The sequence below is a fragment of the Scyliorhinus canicula genome, chromosome 13, assembly GCF_902713615.1.
Source record: "Scyliorhinus canicula chromosome 13, sScyCan1.1, whole genome shotgun sequence".
Taxonomy (NCBI): Eukaryota; Metazoa; Chordata; class Chondrichthyes; order Carcharhiniformes; family Scyliorhinidae; genus Scyliorhinus; species Scyliorhinus canicula.
This window is the reverse complement of record NC_052158.1, coordinates 128,993,915-129,017,600: the sequence shown is the minus strand read 5'-3', so window position 1 is coordinate 129,017,600 and position 23,686 is coordinate 128,993,915. Positions and strand designations below refer to the sequence as shown.

At 47.3% G+C, this 23,686-nt stretch overlaps 1 protein-coding gene across 8 annotated transcripts in view; it reads right to left on the bottom strand.

Annotated features, from left to right (window-relative positions):
• The window catches only part of vwa5b2 (von Willebrand factor A domain containing 5B2), a 200,237-nt gene that overhangs the window by 71,424 nt on the left and 105,127 nt on the right, over positions 1 to 23,686 (bottom strand). For all 8 annotated transcript variants that reach the window (XM_038816219.1, XM_038816216.1, XM_038816218.1 and 5 more), the window contains 2 exons: positions 20,567 to 20,691; positions 6,819 to 6,995 (listed from right to left, as the gene is read on the bottom strand). In XM_038816219.1, the coding sequence (XP_038672147.1) occupies positions 6,819 to 6,995; positions 20,567 to 20,691 (302 nt within the window). The remainder of the gene's footprint in view (positions 1 to 6,818; positions 6,996 to 20,566; positions 20,692 to 23,686) is intronic.

The following is a 23,686-nucleotide window of genomic DNA, read 5'->3' as shown; positions in this document are numbered from 1 at the left end:
CTTCCTGTACAAGCAACCATTCTGTGTCCACTTCCAATCTGGAGAATGAGGGGAACAGGAGGGAGGTAGGAGGGGAGTCAGACCAGTAAACAAAACATGTTTATTAATAAGAATCAACTATTTACAAGGTTCCCGGTTGAACCTCACCGGGTCCTCACTCTGTGATTCCTCTCTGGCCGACCTTATATACATGGTTATCAACCCCATAGTTAGTGGGGGAGATCATACTGCTTGAGGCACACGGGTGTGGTAGTCACCACTAGTGGCATATTATATGTATTACGGCACTGCCCATATATTAAGGGTACAACGGTAAATCCCTGCCTGCTGGCTCCGCCCAGCAGGCGGCGTATAAAAGTATGTGCTCTCCGATGCTGCAGCCATTCTGGTTCCAGCTATAGGAGGCACAACATCTTGCTCAATAAAGCCTCGATTGTTCCACCATTCTCGTCTTGTGGTAATTGTGGGAGAATCAATTTATTGAGCAAGGTTTTTTGAAACGATGGATCTCCGCATCAAACCTGATTGCCTGCAGTGGAGCCCTTAAGCAGCCAACGCTCCATCCGCCTTCGACCACTGGCTAGCCTGCTTCGAAAGCTACCTCAGAACCACCACTGAAGAACCCTTGGGCTCGCAGAAGCTCCAAGTCCTCTATTCATGGGTGAGCCCTGACATTTTTCCCCTCATCCAGGATGCGCTCACCTACTCCGAAGCAATGGAGCTCCTGAAGGGGCGTTACGTTCGGCCAGTGAATTAAGTATACACTAGACACCTCCTGGCCACAAGACAACTCCCCGGGGAGTCTCTGGATGATTTCTGGCGTGCCCTGCACATCCTAGGTAAGAACTGTGACTGCCAGGTAGTTTTGGCAGTCCAGTAAACAGAACTTACGTCACGGTAATGAAGTCTGCGTACGTCTACCAGCGGCTACTGGAAGGGGGTACGCTTGATCTTGTGGGAATCCGGCAGCTCGCTAATTCGTTAGAAGTGGCCTCCCGTAACGTTCAGTCCTACCCCCCCCGACCGTGTGGCACCCTCGTGGGCCCCACCAGCTGCCGACTCCAGCTCACCACAAACCTGCGCTGCGCGGCAGCCACCAACTCTGGGGGGCCCAAGTTTTATTTTTGCGGGCAAAACAAGCACCCCAGGCAGCGCTGCCCAGCGCATAGCGCGACTTGCAACAGGTGTGGGAAGAAAGGGCACTTTGCTTCTGTTTGCCAGGCCCGGTCGGTCGCCGCTGTTGCCAGGCCCGCCGTTCCTACACCCCTACGTGCAACCCAGGGGCGCCGCCATTTTCCCCTTCACAAGCCACATGCGGCCCGTGGGCAACGCCATCTTCCTCACCGCCATCTTTGATGCCGCCTACCATGTGCGCACCGTGGGCGCTGCCATCTTCGGCGCCATTTTGGACGGTGCCTCAGGACCCCTGCTCATCAGGCCGTTCATCCCCTGCCGCTACCTCCGCCACCATTGACCAACCCGGGACCTCCCAGCATCTGCCGCAGCTCGCCTCTATCACCCTGGATCAGTCCCGGCCACGCAACCACGACGGTGAAGATCAATGGGCACGAGACAACCTGCTTCTTTGACTCCGGGAGCACCGAGAGCTTCATCCACCCCGCTACGGGAAGGCGCTGCTACTTCACGGTACACCCAATCACCCAGAAAATCTCCCTGGCCTCCGGATCCCATTCCATGGAAATCCAGGGGTACTGCATCATGACCGTCACCGTCCAAGGCGTAGAGTTCAGCAACTTCCGGCTCTATGTCCTCCCCCACCTCTGCGTGAGGACAGAATTGCTCAGCCTGGATTTTCAGAGCCATCTCCAAAGCCTACCTTTAAAATTCGGCGGACCCCTAGCCCCCCCCCCCCCCCCCCCCCCTCACCATCTGCGGCCTCACAACCCTTAAGGTCGATCCACCTTCCCTGTTTGCGAACCTCACCCCGGATTGCAAACCCGTCACCACTTGGAGCAGACGGTACAGACAGGACAGGACCTTCATCAGGTTTGGAGGTCCAACGGCTTCTGTGGGAAGGGGTCATTGAGGCCAGCAACAGCCCCTGGAGAGCTCAAGTGGTAGTAGTGAAGACTGGGGAGAAACACAGGATGGTCATTGACTACAGTCAGACCATCAATCGGTACATGCAGCTCGACGCGTACCCCATCCCACGCATACCTGAACTAGTCAATCAAATTGCGCAGTATCGAGTCTTTTCCACAGTGGACTTGAAGTCTGCCTACCACCAGCTCCCCATCCGCCCGGAGAACCGGCAATACACTGCGTTCGAAGCAGATGGCCACCTCTATCACTTCCTTAGGGTTCCCTTCGGCGTCACTAATGGGGTCTTGGTCTTCCAGTGAGAGATGGACCGAATGGTTGACCGGTACGGACTGCAGGCCACCTTCCTGTACCTCAATAACGTCACCATCTTCGGCCATGATCAGCAGGACCATGACGCAAACCTCCAAAAATTCCTCCAGACCGCCAAACTCCTTAATCTCACCTACAATAAGGATAAATGCGTGTTCCGCACCAACCGCGTAGCCATTCTTGGCTATGTCGTAGAAAATGGAGTCCTAGGGCCCGACCCCGACCGCATGCGCCCCCTCATGGAACTCCCTCTCCCACACTGCCCCAAGGCCCTGAAACAATGCCTGGAGTTTTTCTCCTATTACGCCCAGTGGGTCCCTAATTATGCGGACAAGGCCCACCCACTCATTCAGTCCACAGTTTTCCCCTGGCGGCTGTGGCCCGCAAGGCCTTCAACCGCATCAAGGCAGACATCGCCAAGGCCACGATGCATGCGGTCGACGAGTCCCTCCTCTTTCAGGTGGAGAGCGATGCATCAGACGTAGCTCTGGCCGCCACCCTCAACATGGCGGGCAGGCCCTTGGCCTTCTTTCCCCGCACCCTCCATGCCACCGAACTTCGGCACTCCTCTGTCGAAAAGGAGGCCCAAGCCATTGTGGAAGCTGTGCGACACTGGAGGCATTACCTGGCCGGCAGATTCACTCTCCTCACTGACCAACGGTTGGTTGCCTTTATGTTTAATACTACACAGTGGGGCAAGATCAAAAATGACAAGATCTTGAGGTGGAGGATCGAGCTCTCCACCTATAATTTTGAGATGTTGTATCGGCCGGGTAAGCTCAACGAGCCCCCTGATGCCCTATCCTGCGGTACATGTGCCAGCGCAGAAGTGGAGCGACTCTGGGCTCTCCACTGTGACCTCTGCCACCCGGTTCTTCCATTTCGTCAAGGCCCGCAACCTGCCCTACTCCATTGGGGAGGTCAGGGCCGTCACCAGAGACTGCCAAGGGCCCCTCCCCTCCACTGACCGCAACACGTACTTTCTGAACATGATTGATAAGTACTCCCACTTCCCATTTGCCATCCCATGCTCCGATATGACTTCTGCCATGATAATCAAAGCCCTGTACAGCATTTTCACCCTGTTCGGTTTCCCCACCTACGTCCATAGCGATCGGCGATCCTCTTTCATGAGCGATGAGCTGCATCAGTTCCTGCTCAGCAAGGGCATCGTCTTGAGCAGGACGACCAGCTACAACCCCCGGGAAAACGGGCAGGTGGAGAGGGAGAATGGGATGGTCTGGAATGCCGTCCTGCTGGCATGCGCTCCACTCCATCCGATCGCTCCTCTGCACTGTGACTAACGAGACCCCTCACGAACGTGTGTTTGCCTTCCTCAGGAAGTCCACCTCCGCGGTCTTGCTCCCAATATGGCTGACAGTTCCTGGACCCGTCCTCCTCCGGAAGCATGTGCGGACCCATAAGTCGGACCCTTGGTCGAAAGGGTCCACCTCGTACATGCGAACCCGCAGTACGCCTACGTGGCACACCCTGCTGGGATCCAGGACATGGCACCCGCTAGATCCCCACCCACGACCTGTCACCACCCCCCCCCACCCCTGCGCCACCCATCCTCCCTCCAGCGAACCTGACCGCAGCCCCCACCCCAGCAGGATCCATCCTCCCACTGGTTCCACTCGGGGTGACAAAGACGAGGACAACACGCTCCCAGAGTCACAGGTGAGCAACTCAGCGCCCACATCACCACCAGGTCTGAGGCGATCACAGAGGAGGGTCAAGGCCCCTGACAGACTTAATTTGTAATGTTTTCCACCACCCCACCAGACTCTTTTTTTTAAACAGGGGCATATCATATGTATAACTGCACTACCTGTATATTAAGGGTACAACGGTAAATCCCTGCCTGCTGGCTCCGCCCAGCAGGCGGCGTATAAAAGTATGTGCTCTCCGATGCTGCAGCCATTCTGGTTCCAGCTACAGGAGGCACAGCATCTTGCTCAGTAAAGCCTCAATTGTTCCACCATTCTTGTCTTGTGGTAATTGACAGTGCAGCAACACAGAAAGCAATCAAACCCACTCCTGAGTCCCATGCAAGGAGGGTTAGAACTGGGTGTCAAAAGGCAACATGTAGACGAAGAGGAGAGGACAAAGGAAAGAGCTTACGGCACTTCAAAGGTTACATGTGGGGAGGTGAAGCTATTGTGGGAGGTGCCCCAGCAATGATCAAGAATGGAACCAAACGAGGGCTTTTCACAGTAACTTCATTGCAGTGTTAATGTAAGCCTACTTGTGACAATAAAGATATTAAGATAAAGAAATAATCACCTGAACTGTGATTTCAAAATTTAGGAGCAGGAATTTCATCATGGAGGCGAGAATTGGGAGTTGGGATTTTCCCGATGTTAGGACCCTACTTCTGTCCCAACAATGCCGGCATTCTGATCACATTTTTGATTGGCGGGGGTGGCATGGAGTTGGAGATGGAGGCAGGTCATAGCTGAGGCAGCTGGATTAAAGGGTCTACCTCTGTTTGCAGAAAATCAGTACAGTTCTGTGGATCAGTGTTCAGCCCCATATTCCTCATCCCCTACCCACCCTACACTCAAACATCATCAACCACCAACCTCCCCCAAAGCTACTTGGGCTAACACCAACATAACCAACTTTCAACCAACCCTCCCAAACCTCAACCTATAAACAAAACTCATGAGGAAAAACAGAATTGCAGAATATTTCTTAAATGTGGAGAGATTTGGAAATATTGCAGTCCAAAAGAGACTGTCAGCTTTTATTGCAAGGGGATTTGAATATATGAATAAGCAAGCCTTGCTGCAATTGTGTAGAGTCTTAGTGAGACCATGCCTGGAGTATTGTGTGCAGCTTTGGTCTCCTGACCAAAGGAAAGCCATACTGACCATAGATGGAATGCAACAGCGGTTCACCGGACTAATCACTGGAGTGGTGGGATTGTCCTATGGGGAAAGATTGAGGAAAATGGGCCTGTATTCTCCAGACTTTAGAAGAATGAGAGATGGTCTTATTGAAGTGTGAACAATTTTTACAGGGCATGACAGGGTAGATACAGAAAGGACGTTTCCTCTGGTTGGGTCTTCTGGAACCAAGGACATAGTCTCAGAATAATAGATATGCTGGGATTAGGAGGACAGTCTTCAGTCAAGGGATGGGGAAACTTTGGCATTTTCTACTCCAGGGTGCTGTGGAGGCTCACTCATTGAACATATTTAATGCAGAGGTTGATAGATTTTTAGATACCAGTGACTTTCAGATACCAATGGCATTTAGAAATATAGGGATAGTGTGGGAAGATAGTGTTGAGGTGGAAGTTCAGCCATGATCTAGTTACTTTAAAGGTGTTTAAAAACCATTATCTTCTTTAGAAGTTCATAAAATAATCAATATAAACAAGCTTATATTCACCAGATGTTGTGTGAACAAAGCCCGCTGAGCAGAATCGATTAGCGGTTTGAAAGGTAACCAAACCGTCAAACTGACATTTCTCTGAGCAACTGTGTAAACAAACCTTGCTGAGCTAAATCCTTTAGAGTCTTTGAAGACTGCCAAAAGCCCAGAGATCTGTCAAAACCTTGAAAATGCCAAATAGATCGCTGAGCTTTCCATATTTATCGTGCATATGTGGGCTGGGATCCTCCCTTCCGGGGACTAAGTCCCCATGCCAGCAGGAAAACCGGCGCCAACGACTCCGGCATCAACAGGCCCCCAAGGTGAGGAATTCTCACCAGTCTTGGGGGGCTAGGTGGACGCCGGAGGGGTTGGTGCCAGCCCAGCCCATGCTGAAGGGACTGCGTGAGTTTGCGCATGCACGGAACGGCCGCCACAATCTTGTGCATGCGCGGAACCGCCGTCGTATTTTGGCATATGCACTGGGGGTTCTTTTCTCTGTGCCGGCCATGGCGGAACCCTACAGGGGCCGGCGCGGAAGGGTGAAGTGCCCCCACAGAACAGGCCCGCCGGCAGATCGGTGGGCCCCGATAGCAGGCCAGGCCACCGTGGAGGCCCCCACCGGGGTCGGATCCCCCCGTGCCCCCCCAAGGGCCGACCATGCCGACTTACCTGGTAGCTCCCGCCGGGTGGGACCATGCATTACCCACGCCGGCGGAACTAGCCAAAAACGGAAGGCTGCTTGGCCGGGCCTGGAGAATTGTCAGGTGGACCGCCGCCAACGGCCCCCAACCGTCGTGGCGTGAGTTCCGCCCCTGCCTGAAAAATGGCGGCGGAGAATACGGCAGCAGGTGGCGGGGCAGGATTCGCGCCGCCCCCCCCCCCCCCCCCCCCCCCCCCCCCAGGGATTGTCCGACCCGGCGGGGGGGTCAGATAATCCCACCCGAGGACTCCAGACTTGCTGTCAATTTCAGAGGAATAATGACAATGAATATCACAAAATCCTGGCCATTAAAAAACACCGTGACCATTTCAAAATTCACATATATTTCTCAGTAACCCACTTTTATTTTCTCTATATTAATGCCACTCATGCTGCCACTTCTGTCAATAAGGAATATAATTTCTCTGGTCACTTTTCCAAAATCTGTTGGGATGCCATGGAGATCAGGGCAGAAGTTCAGCATCAGCACAGGATTCAATGCGATGTCTTTATGAAAGCGCTTCCGCACAAAATCAACCTGGAAGAAGACAACACTCATGGTCATCGATACCTTTGATAGTTACACTATTTTCACATGTCATAACATAACAGAATTATCGGCAGAGTTAGTAATAGTTGTAATTTATCTACTGACTTGTGTCAAAGCAAATCAAAACACACACAATTCAAGTGTCAAAAACAAATTCTACATCGTCCTCCCACAAACAGCAGTAAAATAAATGATCACCTATTCTTTTGATAGTATTGGTGGAGATGGAAAATTTTGAATTGGATTAATTATTATTACATTATATTTAAAACCTTTGCCCTCATCCGTAAATGCTTCTATCACCTCTCCTCAATCTATTTCTGTGTTCTTGCCTCGCCCTATCTCGTGGTAGAAAGGTGATGTATGACAGATGTTATAAAGATGAAAATCAAGATCTAACACCCCCAGATGCCCCCAGGGCCACCTTAATGTTCTAAAGCTCAAACCTGCAGTCATGAAGGATTCTCGCTCAGAAATCGAGAGTTGCCTGTGCTTAGCAAAAATGAACACACTGCATTGAAGATGACTGGGTACTTATGGGCGCCTCCAAGTGTGCCCCAGTGCTCATCAGGACTTTGACCCCACACATCAAAGGTTGATTTGATGAAAACAATGAGATAATTTAGAATCTATTGGAGGAGAAACATAATCCCCACAGGAGAATTCAACATGGGGAAATATTGAAACTGTGGGAAAATATACTGTGCAAAAATATTGAATCTTCAGAGCGAAACATCAGCTTTTCAGAATCCAAACCACAAACGTGACAATGTAACAGTGTAAGCGCAGCCAGTAAGTTAGATACAAGTGTAAATGCTGGTATAAAATGTTGAGATGGAGCGCCAATCAAGAGTCACAACTCAGGATTATTAAGCCAATGGGAATAAAGAAGGAGTGTTACCAAAAACGTGCATGGATAGGAAAGCTTGACCCATTGTGTGCGTGGTTCTTTTCTTTGTTCTCTCCTCTTTATTCTCTCTTCTTTGTTCTCTTTCTTTTGCCTCTCTGGGCGTTTTGTTTCTCTTTCTAATATTTGAAATTGTACTAACCAAGTTTTGCAATAAACTCAACCTCAACCTACCACCGGATCTCGACTTTTATTGGAAAATAAGAGATCCTACATTCAATGACAACTCATCACTATCGAAGCACCATGCCTACCAAAATATCCGCAGGACTGCCAAATGGGATCTCAGAGAAATGGCTGAATCAGAAACCGGACAAAGGTCAGTAATATTCAGCACGGTAGCACAGTGGTTAGCACAGTTGCTTCTAAGCTCCAGGGTTTCAGGTTCAATTCCCGACTTGGGTCACTGTCTGTGCGAAGTCTGCACATTCTCCCCGTGTCTGCATGGGTTTCCTCCGGGTGCTCCGGTTTCCTCCCACAGTCCAAAGATGTACAGATTAGGTGGATTGGCCACGCTAATTTGCCCTTAATGTCCAAAAAGATGAGGTGGGGTTACAGGGTTATGGGGGTAGGGTGGAGGTGTGGGCTTAAGTAAGGTGCTCTTTCCAAGGGCCGGTGCAGACCCGATGGGCCAAATGGCCTCCTTCTGCACTGTAAATTCTTTGATTCTATGGATATTCAGAGCACAAAGACTGGATGAGATTCTATGGTGCTCTGAAATCTGTGTATGGGCCCCAGTTTACTGGTTTATCACCAATCCCCGATGTCGATATGTCAACATTGCTCAGAGAAAAGGTCAAAAATCTAGAAAAATGGACACAGCATTTTAACCACATCTTCAGCCGGCCTTCATTCATCAATGAAAAAGCAATCAAATTGCTGTCCAGCAGGAAAGCTCCAGGAGCTGATGTCTCCCAGCTGAGATCTACAAGATTGGAGGCCAAAGCCTTGTCAAGACGCTGTATGTCAGCATTACGGTGGAAAAGTACTCATTCTTTTTCCGGAGGGCTTTCACACTGCGGACCCCTCTTTCAGCTTCCAGATTTGATTGATATGGTGGTGGAAGCCGGATGTGGTGGAGAAGTGCGTGAAGTACCCATCAGCAAATTGTGGGCCGGTGTCAGACACAATCTCATCTCGGATGCTGTGGCTCGCACACATTTCTTTCCATGCCTTAATTACTGCCTCTGTGGTCACCATATATAATTATTTCAGCTCTACCCATTGGGAAAAGTAATCCAGAATATAATAAACGACTTACTGTTGAAGACAAATAGGTCAATGGCCAACCTCCCCCATGGCCTGGTAGGGAATTATGTGGTGATGAGGAGCTCTCTTTGGTCCTGCCTGTGCAGTGCATGCACCTGACAATTTGCTACGGAGGCTTGAATTGCCTGGCCACCAGACAGCAGATTGGTCCCATGGATGATGGAATGATGCCCAGATAGACCCAATGTATTTTTTGAAGTATCTCCAGCCAAAGGGAAACAGAGATGACCAAGCTGCTCATTGTACGCCAGGAGATTTACAACGACTGCAAACGTTGACCAAGCTTTCATGGTACCATTGCTGAATCTCTATTGTGGCCAACCTTGTTGGCCGTATCTGCAGATGCAGGCAAGTATCTCATCTCTCGAATCTGTTAAAGTATACTTGTGATCGCTGGCAGGTGTCTCCTTGTCAATTGCGAAAACCCACCAGCAGAGGGCAGAGCAGAGCCGCTGATTGGCTGTTGCGGGGAAAATTTGCATCAGTGCATTGCGGTCACTGTATTCAGAAGGTGTACCTGAGCAAGACACCCTCCGTCTTCAAGTGAAGGCAAGCATCCAGCAGAGGGCAGCAGAGCGGAGACGCTGACTGGCTGTTGCTGGGAAAACTTGCACCAGTGCATTGCGGTCACTGCATCCAGAAGGTGTACCTGAGCAAGACACCGTCCATGTTCAAGTGCAGGCAAGCATCCAGCAGAGGGCAGCAGAGCAGAGCCGCTGATTGGCTGTTGCGGGGAAAATTTGCATCAGTGCATTGCGGTTACTATATCCAGAAGGTATACCTGAGGAAGACACCCTCTGTGTACAAGTGAAGGCAAGCATCCAAGAGAGGGCAGCAGAGTGGAGCCAGTGATTGGCTGTTGCGGGGAAAATTTGCATCAGTGCTTGCGGTCACTGTATCCAGAAGGTGGTTGGTGGAGGAGCTGTTGTCAAGTGACAGCAACTCGTGTAAACTTTGCTCTCGCTTTAAGCCATCTATGAACTTCCAAATCGACGGATGACAAGCACTTAGTTGATGTTGGAAACTGTTGTGCCATCCCTCAATAGAATTGTTCGTTTTCGGCAATCCTTCTTTGACGTAATCGAAACAGTTCCACATTTCATGTTTAAATATAGGAGTACATCTACGGTTGTGTCTATACGGCCGACCAAGCCACGTATCTTCAAAGTAATCCACTACTCCTTGAAGTTCATCTGGAAAAATCTCATTTTCAGTTAAAGATTCAAATGTTGTCACAACATTGGGTATCGGTATAAATGCCAATGCAGATAAGAGACGAGCTTTAAAAGCAAATTCGGCATTGGTGTCATATATAAGCTTTAGGCCACTTCCTTGAATTTTTCTATAAAGGGTTTGACAAAAATGAAAAAAACACCCATGAGATTCTTTTGGGTTGCAAAAATTAATATACGACCATTTGTGGGACCAGAGTCATAAATAAGGAATAAATCTCCTTTGCTGGTTTTTGTAAACTCTTCAGGGATATCACGATCGAGGTAACTATTAGGCAAAGCATGTCCAACATTCTTTCTTGCGCGTGTATTGCGTATGGTTCTTTTCATATTTTCTACTGAAGGGAGCTTCACAGCTGCAGCACCACTTACCTCTATTGAGGCACATGATACAATATATTGCGGTGCATCTCGACTATTCATCGTATGTTCTTTCACTTTCTCCATTGCTTTAGTAGCTTCAATTCCAGCAGCGTCTCCTGCATGGTTGTGATTCCCACTTTGTTTCGTGATACTATCATCAATAGTGATAACACGCGCACAACATTTTCTTGTTTTGGACATTTCACATTTCCAATATATCTTATTGTTCACCGCTTTGTCTTTAATATATAGGTGACCATCCAAACACAATTTCTTCTTTCCTTTTTCGCTCGCTATGAAACTTATATCCATCTTGAGGGTTCGAGGTTTCCAGAATTAATGGTATTTAGCAGTGGTGTTTAACGGTTAATTATTTATTAGTTATCTTTTAAAGAGTGAATTGCTTTGAAAGAATTGGTAATTAACATTTAAATATTTATTAGTGATCGTTTAAAGAATGAATGTCGGCTTTCGAGCAATCTATCTTTCGATCAATTGATAGTTCGAGAAATGATTTTACGAGCAATTGACTTCGAGCAATTAGCTTTCGAGCAATTGATTTCGAGAAATTTACCTGGAACCATCTCAGACCCATGTTATGCTCCTCTTGCTCAATGTGGGAGCTCAGGGACGTGGCTGATGTCTCTGGCTCCTTCACGTGCGGATAGTATGTCCAGCTGCAGCTCTTGTTAGACCGCATGACGGCTCTGGAGCTGCGGATGGACTCACTTTGGAGTATCCGCGATGCTGAGGAGGTCGTGGATAGCACGTTTAGCGAATTGGTCACACCGCAGATTAGGATTGCTGAGCGAGAAAGGGAATGGGTGACCAAAAGGCAGAGAAAAAGCAGGACGGCAGTGCAGGTGTCTCCTGCGGTCATCTCCCTCCAAAACAGGTCTACCATTTTGGATACTGTTGGGGGAGATGGCTCACCAGGGGAAGGCAGCAGTAGCCAGGTTCATGGCGTCATGGCTGGCTCTTCTGTACAGAAGGGCAGGAAAAAGAGTGGAAGGGCTATAGTCATAGGGGATTCAATTGTAAGGGGAGTAGATAGGTGGTTCTGTGGTCAAAAATGAGACTCCCAAATGGTATGTTGTGGTGCATATAGGCACTAATGTTATAGGTAAAAAACGAGATGAGATCCTACAAGCAGAATTTAGGGAGTTAGGAGCCAAGTTAAAAAGCCGGACCTCAGAGGTAGTAATTTCAGGATTGCTACCAGTGCCACGTGGCAGTCAGAGTAGAAATGAAAGAATAGGCAGAATGAATGCGTGGCTTGAGAGACGGTGCAGGTGGGAGGGGTTCAGATTTTTGGGACATTGGTACCGGTTCTGGGAGAGGTGGGACTACTACAAATTGGACAGTCTACACCTGGGTTGGACTGGAACCAATGTCCTTGGGGGTGCTTTTGCTAATGCTGTTGGGGAGGGTTTAAACTAATGTGGCAAGGGAATGGGAACCAAAGCAGGAGGTTAGTGGACAGTAAGAAGGTAGTAACTAAAGCTTGTAAGGAAATAGATCATGAAGTCAGTGTGACTAAGGGGAAGAGTAGGCAGGGAGCAGATGATGGACGCAAAGGGACTGATGGACGCAAAGGGGCTGGTGGTCTGAGGTTCATTTGTTTTAATGCAAGAAGTGTAGTAGGTAAGGCAGATGAACTTAAGGCTTGGATTAGTACCTGGGAGTATGACTTTATTGCGATTACTGAGACTTGGTTGAGGGAAGGGCAACTAAATATCCCAGGATATTGATGCTTCAGGCGGGATAGAGAGGGAGGTAAAAGAGGTGGAGGAGTTGCATTACTGGTCAGAGAGGATATCACAGCTGTGCTGAAGGAGGGCACTATGAAGGACTCAAGCAGTGAGGCGATATGGGCAGAGCTCAGAAATAAGAAGGGTGCGGTAACAATGTTGGGGCTGTACGACAGACCTCCCAATAGCGAGCGTGAGATGGAGGTACAAATATGTAAACAGATTATGGAAAGATGTAGGAGCAACAGAGTCGTGGTGATAGAAGATTTTAATTTTCCCAACATTGACTGGGATACACTTAGTGGCAGAGGTCTAGATGGAGCAGAATTTGTAAGGAGCACCCAGGAGGGTTTTCTAGAGAAGTATGTAAATAGTCCAACTCGGAAAGGGGCCATACTGGACCTAGTGTTGGGGAATGAGCCCGGCCAGGTGGTTGAAGTTTCAGTCGGGGATTACTTTGGGAATAGTGATCACAATTCCGTAGGTTTTAGAATACTCGTGGACAAAGGTGAGAGTGGTCCTGAAGGAAGAGAGCTAAATTGGGGGAAGGCCAACTATACCAAAATTCGGCAGGAGCTGGGGAATGTGGATTGGGAGCAGTTGTTTAAGGGTAAATCCACATTTGATATATGGGAGGCTTTTAAAGAGAGGTTGATTGGAGTGCAGGACAGATATGTCCCTGTAAAAATGAGGGATAGAAATGGCAAGATTAGGGAACCATGGATGACAGGTGAAATTGTGAGACTAGCTAAGAAGAAAAAGGAAGTATACGCAAGGTCTAGGCGACTGAAGACAGACGAAGCTTTGGAAGAATATAGGGAATGTAGGACCAATCTGAAACGAGGAATCAAGAGGGCTAAAAGGGGTCATGAAATATCTTTAGCAAACAGGGTTAAGGAAAATCCCAAAGCCTTTTATTCATACATACGGAGCAAGAGGGTAACTAGAGAAAGGGTTGGCTCACTCAAGGACAAAGGAGGAAAGTTATGCGTGGAGTCAGAGGAAATGGGTGAGATTCTTAATGAGTACATTGCATCAGTATTCACTGAGGAGAGGGACATGACGGATGTTGAGGTTAGGGATAGATGTTTGATGACTTTAGGTCAAGTCGGCATAAGGAGGGAGGATGTATTGGGTATTCTAAAAGGCATTAAGGTGGATATGTCCCCAGATCCGGATGAGATCTATCCCAGGTTACTGAGTGAAGTGAGAGAGGAAATAGCTGTGGCCTTAACAGATATCTTTGCAGCATCCTTGAACACGGGTGAGGTACCGGAGGACTGGAGAATTGCTAATGTTGTCCCCTTGTTTAAGAAGGGTAGCAGGGATAATCTAGATAATTATAGACAGGTGAGCCTGACTTCAGTGGTAGGGAAGCTGCTGGAGAATATACTGAGGGATAGGATCTATTCCCTTTTGGAAGAAAATGGGCTTATCAGTAATAGGCAACATGGTTTTGTGCAGGGAAGGTCCTGTCTTACCAACTTAATAGAATTCTTTGAGGAAGTGACAAAGTTGATTAATGAGGGCAGGGCTGTAGATGTCATATACATGGACTTCAGTAAGGCATTTGATAAGGTTCCCCATGGTAGGCTGATGGAGAAAGTAAAGTCTCATGGGGTCCAGGGTGTACTAGCTAGATGGATAAAGAACTGGCTGGGCAACAGGAGACAGAGAGTAGTAGTGGAAGGGAGTTTCTCAAAATGTAGAACTGTGATCAGTGGTGCTCCACAGGGATCCGTGCTGGAACCACTGTTGTTTGTGATATACATAAATGATCTGGAGGAAGGTATAGGTCGTCTGATTAGCAAGTTTGCAGATGACACTAAGATTGGTGGAGTAGCAGATAGTGAAGGGGACTGTCAGAGAATACAGCAGAATATAGATAGATTGGAGAGTTGGGCGGAGAAATGGCTGATGGGAGTTCAATCCGGGCAAATGCGAGGTGATGCATTTTGGAAAATCCAATTCAAGAGCCAACTATACGGTAAATGAGAAAGCCCTGGGGAAAATTAGAACATAGAACAGTACAGCACAGAACAGGCCCTTCGGCCCTCGATGTTGTGCCGAACAATGATCACCCTACTCAAACCCACGTATCCACCTTATACCCAACAACCCCCCCCCCCCCCCCCCCCCCAACCTTACTTTTTAGGACGCTACGGGCAATTTAGAATGGCAATCCACCTAACCCGCACATCTTTGGACTGTGCAGAGAGATCTGGGTGTTCAGGTCCATCGTACCCCGAAGATGGCTGCGCAGGTCGGTAGAGTGGTTAGGAAGGCATACAGCATACTTTCCTTCATCGGAAGGGGTATTGAGTACAGAGTTGGCAGGTGATGTTATAGTTGTATAAGACTTTGGTTCGGCCACATTTGGAATACTGCGTACAATTCTGGTCACCACTTTACCAAAAGGATGTGGATGCTTTGGCGCAGGTGCAGAGGAGGTTCACCAGGATGTTGCCTGGTATGGAGGGTGCCAGCTATGAAGAGAGGTTGAGTAGATTAGGATTATTTTCATTAGAAAGACGGAGGTTGAGGGGGGACCTCATTGAGCTCTACAAAATCATGAGAGGTATAGACAGGGTAGATAGCAAGAAGCTTTTTCCTCAGAGTGGGGGACTCAATTACTAGGGGTCACAAGTTCAAGGTGAGAGGGGAAAAGTTTCAGGGAGATATGCGTGGAACGTTCTTTGCGCAGAGGGTGGTGGGTGCCTGGAACGCATGCAGGCGGAGGTGGTAGAGGCGGGCACGATAGCGTCATTTAAGATGCATCTAGACAGATACATGAATGGGCAGGGAGCAGAGGGATACAGATCCTTAGAAAATCAGTGACAGTTTTAGATTGAGGATCTGGATCGGCGCAGGCTTGGAGGGCCGAAGGGCTTGTTCCTGTGCTGAAATTTTCTTTGTTCTTTCTTTGTTCTTTGATGAGTTTGTAGTCATGTTTTGTCAGATGTGTTGTGCCCTGGAAAGTGTGTTGCCATTGTTTGGCTTTTACCTTGGATATGTACTGCCTTGTAGGTGAACCTCTGGATTCTGAGAGGCACCTTTACCAACTCCTTCGCATCCAATAGGAGACTAGTTGCTTTTCATCTGTTTCCATTGCGACCAATGAAATAGTCTGAAATCTTCTTGAATGTCCACCTGACTGTGAGGGCTTCCTTTTCTATGATGACTTAGAGAGAAGGTTAAGAGATGACTTAATAGAGGCATACAAGATGATCAGAGGATTAGATAGGGTGGACAGTGAGAGCCTTTTTCCATGATGGTGATGGATCGCACGAGGGGACATAGCTTTAAATTGAGGGGAGATAGATATAGGACAGATGTCAGAGGTAGGTTCTTTACTCAAATAGTAGGGGCTCGGAATGCCCTGCCTCCAACAGTAGTGGATTCACCAACATTAAGGGCATTTAAATGGTCATTGGATAAACATATGGATGATAATGGAATAGTGTAGATGGGCTTTAGATTGGTTTCACAGGTCTGCGCAACATCGAGGGCCGAAGGGCCTGTACTTGGCTGTAATGTTCTAAATTCAATCGTCATTCCCGATTTCGGCGTCGGACAACGGAGAATCCAGCCCAGGGACTCTCTGTTTCTTTTATCCTTGTACCCCAGTGTTGCCTGCGCGGTGCCTTTCATCGGGAGTTTGATGTCTCCTGCTCCGTCATGGCTGCCATCAGCCCTTGGGTCACCAACCTCGGTTCTCTATCCAAGAGAACCGTAACACTGGCTCCCAATTTGTACTTTGTGAGATTACCTAAACAGAAATGCCCGAATTCCAAAAAGAAAACCCAGGAACTTTGACCTCACCCAAAATGCATGGCTGTGTGTTCTCCTGGTGTGCAATCGCGATGGCATGATTCACCTTTGGATCTTCTTGTGTTTAGATGTTTTGGCCTTGCAGAGTTTGCCAAGCTGCCCAATTCTGTTACAGTGAAAGTATTGGGTTGAAATTACAGGACATTTTAAAAAAAAAATCCAATTAAGGGGCAATTTAGCATAGCCAATCCACCTACCATGCACAACTTTGGGTTGTTGGGATGAGACCCACGCACAGGGAAAATGTGCAAACAAAATTGCAGGACATTGATCTAACCTGTGGGGGGGGGGCGCTTTGCTCCACAGCACTGGCATGGTCACTCAACTGATTGGGTCGTGTGTTGCTTCCTTGGCCAGGATGTCTCTGTTTCTGTGCTGTTTCACTAACTGAACAGTTCCCTTTGTACTGCAGTCTACTTTCCCCTTTTAAAATGGACCTGTGCTGCACATGGAGTTTAGATTACCTAACAATCTGGATAATTTTCTCAAAGATCTTCGTTTGCTTGCAGCATTGTCTGCTGTTCCTGCAACTGTTCTGTCTTTGATAAGTTCTTTGATTTAGATCTTCATTTTTTCAGGCTTTAGCCACCCTGTACAGATCATTAATGAATGGGCCGGCAGGTTCTCCTGGCTGTTGGACATGCTTATTAAATTTAGCTCTTTCAAGGATTTTGTTACTGCTTGTCTAAAAATAAATGTTGAATGATTTTAGTACTTATTTAAATTTTGCAGATGATTTTGTTGATTCATTTTCTAGCAAAAATGTGTACTGCTATCGGGCCTACCAAATAAAGCAGTGTGTTAACCTCTGAGGCTTCCTTCTTTTTATCCAGACCTGAAGCAATCAAGTGCGTGGGGATGTTTTCTTCTGCCTCGTCCCTAATTATGTCATTGATCTGGGCCTTGGAGAAGTCCAAATTGATCTGGAGGAATGGATTTCTGATCCATGGTTACAAAATTTTAAAATGTAGGTTCAGCTTTAAGAAGTTGCTGAAATTCAAGATGGTTTCGCCGTTTGTCGAAAGATGAAGAGCTGCTATTGCTAGTTTTAGCAGGCACTTGCTTCATAGTGCTTGTGTTCAACGTTGAAAAGTTTTAAACAATGATGCTTGGCTCTACTGGCTGCAGAGATCTCCATTTCAGTGCTGTGCTTTGGGATTGTGATGGCATCATATCCTAGGAGGCCTTTGCAGGTCTTTAAAACTGATTCTTTAATTGCGATTCTTCCAAATTAACAGAAAAAAAATTGTCTCGGATGGAGCTCAAGCGCCAACACACAGGAATTTGTTTTTCCTGACGGATTTTTAAATGGCATTTCTGACCACTGAACTATTTAAAAGTTTCCGAGGACTTGCTTCATTCTGGAATTTAAAAGTTTTAGCTCAGCCTGACTCGCTCTGGGAGTTGAAGCTGAATTTCCAAGAATGCCTATTGAGTCTTCTGCTGCAGTGAGGAGGTTTAAATTTCTGCCTTCAGCTTCCAAGCCTTTTTCCTCTGCGTGTTTGCTTTGCAAGCTTTTCTTCCGGTCACAATGCTTTTGAGAATTTTTCTTTGTTTTTCCAGGCTTTTGGCTTTCCTCCGCACTTTTTGTGAGGTTTGGGGTTTTTCCATCGCTGTCATTATGGTGACGGGTTTTGGATACTGTTTGGTACGTCTGACTAAAGTCTTCATAGTCTTAAATAGGTATAATACTGCATTCTTCACAATGGTCTGACAATTCTGTGATTAATGGAGCACTTTAGGTATTTCCCTATTTTAAATGTTCCATATAAATGTTGTTGAACCTATTCAAACTGGGACTTCCTTCTGCCTTTAATCATCTTTTTCCTTTTTGACATTAGTATTTTTTATTAATTTGATGCGGATGTCGTTGGCTGGGGTTGTTAAGAAGGCGTACGGTGTGTTAGCTTTTATTGGTAGAGGAATTGAGTTTCGGAGCCATGAGGTCATGTTGCAGCTGTACAAAACTCTGGTGCGGCCGCATTTGGAGTATTGTGTGCAGTTCTGGTCGCCACATTATAGGAAGGATGTGGAAGCATTGGAAAGGGTACAGAGGAGATTTACAAGAATGTTGCCTGGTATGGAGGGAAGATCATATGAGGAAAGGCTGAAGGACTTGAGGCTGTTTTCGTTAGAGAGAAGAAGGTTAAGAGGGGACTTAATTGAGGCATACAAGATGATCAGAGGATTAGATAGGGTGGACATCGAGAGCCTTTTTCCTCGGATGGTGATGTCCAGCATGAGGGGACATAGCTTTAAATTGAGGGGATATAGATATAGGACAGATGTCAGAGGTAGGTTCTTTACTCAGAGAGTAGTAAGGGCGTGAAATGCCCTGCCTGCAACAGTAGTGGACTCGCCAACACTAAACGCATTCAAATGGTCATTGGATAGGCATATGGACGATAAGGGAATAGTGTAGAGGGACTTTAGAAGGGTTTCACAGGACGGTGCAACATCGTGGGCCGAAGGGCCTGTACTGTGCTGTAATGTTCTATGTTCTAACTGCCCTCCATTTCCCTCGGCAGTTTTAGAGTCAACCACATTGCAGTTGATCTGGAGCCACATGTCGGCAGATCAGGTAAAGGTGGCAGATTTCCTTCTTGAAAGGACGTTCATGAACCAGATGGGTTGTTATGGCACTCGACAATTGTTTCATGGTGATCTTTTAATTCCATATATTTTATGGAATTCAAATTTCACCAGCTGCCATGGCAGGGTGTAAACATGGATGCCCAGATCATTCCCTGTGGCTCTGGATTAATAGTCTCTTGACAATACCACTACACCACTGTCTCCTATTTTAACAAAAACACTTATACTACGGATACAATGGACCTTAGCCTGAGGTTTTGGGGTGAGAATGTGCATAGTTACTCTCTATGTAGCAGTAAGTAGCAAATGATCTGTTCGGGGAATAACACATGGTGTATTTAAGAAGAAGATCAAATTTTAGGTTTGTCAAGTGTTTGTTTACTGAAGTGTTTTTGGTGTAAACTACAAAACATTTCACCCTTTCTGTGAAATTGGTCAGGTAGAGTCAAGTGAATGGCATTAGCTTTCCTTTGGAGCCACAAATAAACATGAGCTGGCCAATTGACTTATTCTCTTTTGTTAATGGATTTGCTATTGATATATTTTGATGCTGCTCCATGACTGTGGATATATGTAATCTGTGTTGCAGAGCGTTGGACAGAATGTTTTGTTATAATGGGAATGAAAGTCTAGTATCTCCTAATCTGCTATAATCTGTTGCATATTTATGTACCAAACCCAGATTTAAATTGTTCACACATTGCTTCATTTGAATTATTTACTCTGCATTTCAGTATTAATATTTGATCACAGTAAACAGTTTGGACAAATGGTATGTTAAAGTCTAGGCAATACTGAATTTACTGTGCTCTTCTATTTCACTGTTAGCTGGGGACCTATATAGTAAAACATCCCACAAACTCAGGAAGTTGTGACAATATTATTAGAAGCACTAAACCTGCCTTGTTTTATAAAAGCAAATTACTGTGGATGCTGGAATCCTCTGATTAGGTACATTACAGCCTTCCGGACTTAACATTGAGTTCAAATTTAGTTCAACAACTTCAGACTGTGAACTCTTTCCTCCACCTTCACCCCATTTTTATTTCTACCAATTTATTTAAATTTCTTCCATTGACCTGTTTTTCCTTCACTACTCCCCCAAATCCCCTTGGACCAACTTTTGTTCCAAATTGTCCTTTGACACACTTTTCAACTTTTTTCTGTTATTCACACATACTAATCTCTTTATGTGCAACTATCAGCACGCTTCTTTGCCTTAATCATCCTCATTTACATTCCTTTTGTCTTCTGTCCTCGACAGCTTTGTCAATCTCCACCTATCACTGGCCTCCTACTATCCAGCCCCACCGCTCCACGCCCACTCCACTATAGAATAAATTTGCCCCCATTTCCAGTTCTCTGTAGCTTTGACAAAGAGTCATCCAGACTCGAAATGTTAGCTCCCTTTTCTCTCCACAGATGCTGTCAGACCTGCTGAGATTGTCTTGCTCTCTGTCAAAGGTTAATGTCTCTTTTCTTTCTTAAGAATTAACAGGGCCAATATGAATTCGCTCCAGTGGTAAATTTTTCAAGAAGACTGTTCTTACATGGGTTCCAAAAAATTAGCTTGCAGCAATAACAAGGATATTTTGAAAGGCTATTTTTTACCTTTTTATCTGAGTTAGAGTCTTTCTTCATTGCTTTGGTGAAGTCCCGTCTATTTTTAATGTGTTGTTCATACTCCTCAAAACTCATGCTGCCTTCCTCCAGCACGAGGTGTGGAACGTGAGGCTCTTGTAGAACAGAAAAGCACAATGTGTAAATTTACAGTGGGCCCGAATCAGCGATCACACTGTGCCCGGCGCAGATCCAGGCGCATCGGGTGAATCCTGAGAGATGCCCAAATCGGGCTCCGCGCCAGGCCAATCATCTGACTCGCTCTGCCCGGCACAATCTGGATCACGGCCTCAGTGGCGAGACATTAGGCACATTTAAATACCCAGACACTGGATACATTGGCGCTCAGGAGTCAACGACCATGCCTGCGAGACCTTGCCAGGACGCTATTTAGTACTGGTCTCAAAAAAATATGACCCAGGCATAACAGTACCTCAGGGGGTCTCGCAAGCCATTAGAGATCTCCAGGTGGTCAGGGACAGGGCAGTGTATTAATCTGGCACTCCCCCAGCACCTGGCCACCGCCTGCCTGGCACCCAGGCAATGCCACCTAGTCACCCTGGAAGTGTGGCCTGGCTGGCAGTGCCGGGTTCCCAGGAGCCAGGTTGGCACTGCCAGGATTCAGCCCTGGGGAGGGTCCTTGTCCAATGGATTTGGGGGGGTGGGGATGAGGGTGGTTCCTCGGGGCTATAACAATGTTGGGAGGGATGAAAGGAGGTTCAGTCAAGTGGGAGGGGGCCTAAAATAGGGGACTGGGAAAGACTGGTGCGACCGTTCAAAATGGCGCACGAGCTACGCAGAGCCGTTCACAGTAAATTTCTCTGAGTATGACCTCAGCGAGGAGAAGCTCCCAAGGCCAAAGAAAATGGCAAAGTGCCGTTGAATAGCGGGCTGCAGCCGACGAGAAACACCCCACCAAACCGCCCAAAAGCAGACTTTGACATTTGTCCGCTGAATCGTGCTGAATGCCCTAAAAAAAACTACTATGCATCTTCCATTTTCCCCTTTCCCCAGGAATGTTGAATCCTGAAATTCTTATACTGAATTCAACATTCTGACAAATCCCCCTTCACTCTCTTTATTCCCCTTTCTCGGGCTCCCCTAGTAGGGCTAGATGTGGATGTATAATGGAGTACCTATTAGCTGCAAAAATATATAGTTAGCTCCTGTGATGACTCAGCTGTAAATGCTCCACTTCGTGTGAGACTGAGTTACAGGCCAGATTGGATCTCAGAACGGCATGGATTTAGCTGACCTCAAGTTGAGGCAACAGTTGGCATGTACAACAATTGGCCCAGTGCACTTACTGAAAATCTAATGCCCCAAATTATTTTCCCCACTTTGTACAATTATTTTCCAATGTAATTTGTGCAACGTATTTGTAGTAAACTTTCAAGTGAACAAGGGCACAAAAGCCAATACCGTTATGAAATTCGAAGGCTGTCAAGGCCGCGAGGGAGCATTGGTTTCAGAGGTAATAGACTAGGCATTATAATCTCCCTGGAATTGTTTGAGGAAGTAACTACGCTAAAGGATGAAGATAATCTAGTAGATGGTAACTTACTTGAATTTTCAAAAGACTCTGAACCAAGTTTCTCATGCGAAATGAGCAGGAAAGTTTAAGGCACGTAGATGACAGATTATCAAAATGAACAGATGTGGTTTAGCAATCGAAAACAGAGTGAAGATTAATGCACTTTAGAAAAATAAATCAGCAGTGTCACAGGGGATCTCCATGGGACATCTGCTATTCTCAATATTTGTGAATGCCATGGAAAATAATTACAGTCATCGAAAAACATTTTCTGATGACAATAAGCTGAATGATTAGGTGGAGGTAGATTGATTATATTCAGGGAGGCATTGACTGGTCATAATTGCGAATCCGAGGTATGACAGAGAGATTTCAATGTAGCCAAGTTGTAGGATATCAATAAATGTAGAGTAATAAGGCAATCATTGTTACATGACCATGGGTATCAAAATAATGCTGATCCCGCTCTCCCCGCTGCTGTTTGCGCTGGCCATAGAGCCGCTGGCGATTGCGCTGAGAGCCGCAGAGGGTTGGAAGGGGATGGTGAGGGGCGGGGTTGAACACAGGGTTTCTCTTTATGCAGACGACCTGCTCCTGTACGTGTCGGACCCAGTGGCCTGGATGGGAACTATACTGGGAATGCTGAGGGAGTTCGGCCAGTTCTCAGGATACAAATTAAATACGGTCAAGAGTGAAATGTTTGTGGTACAGGCAAGGGGCCAGGAGAACAGATTGAGAGGGCTACCGTTTAGGTTAGTTGGGGAAAATTTCCGGTATTTGGGAATCCAGGTGGCACGAGACTGGGGCAGGCTGCATAAGTTAAATTTGGCCAGGGTGGTGGAGCAAATGAAGGGAGAGTTTCGGAGATGGGATGCACTCCCGCTGTCGCTGGCAGGGAGAGTGCAGACTGTAAAGATGACAATCCTCCCTCGATTTTTGTTTATTTTTCAGTGCCTCCCGATCTTTATCCCACAGTCCTTCTTCAAAAGAGTTAACGGGCTGATCATGAGCTTTGTCTGGGCGGGAAAGTCTCCGCGGGTGAAGAAGGCGATGTTGGAGAGGAACCGCAGCGAGGGAGGGCTGGCTTTGCCGAGTCTGGTCAATTATTACTGGGCGGCCAACATCGCTATGATAAGGAAGTGGATGGTGGGTACGGGGTCTATTTGGGAGTGGGTGGAGGCGGCTTCGTGCAGGGGCTCCAGTTTGGAAGCCCTGGTCACGGCTCCTCTACCGCTGCCGCCGGCCAAGTACACCACCAGCCCAGTAGTGGTGGCGACCCTGCGGATATGGGGCCAGTGGAGGAGGCATGTGGGGGAGATGGGGGCGTCTGTCTGGGCGCCAATCTGCGACAACCATCGGTTTTCCCCCGGCAGTATGGATGGGGGGTTCCGAGTATGGCGGCGAGCAGGGGCGGGAAGGGTGGGTGATATGTTCCTGGAAGGGAGCTTCGCGAGTTTGAGGAGCTTGGAGGAGAAATTTGGGTTGGTAAGGGGAAATGATTTTAGATACCTACAGTTGCGGGACTTTGTTCGTAGACAGGTCCCATCTTTCCCGCGCCTCCCGCCAATGGGGATCCT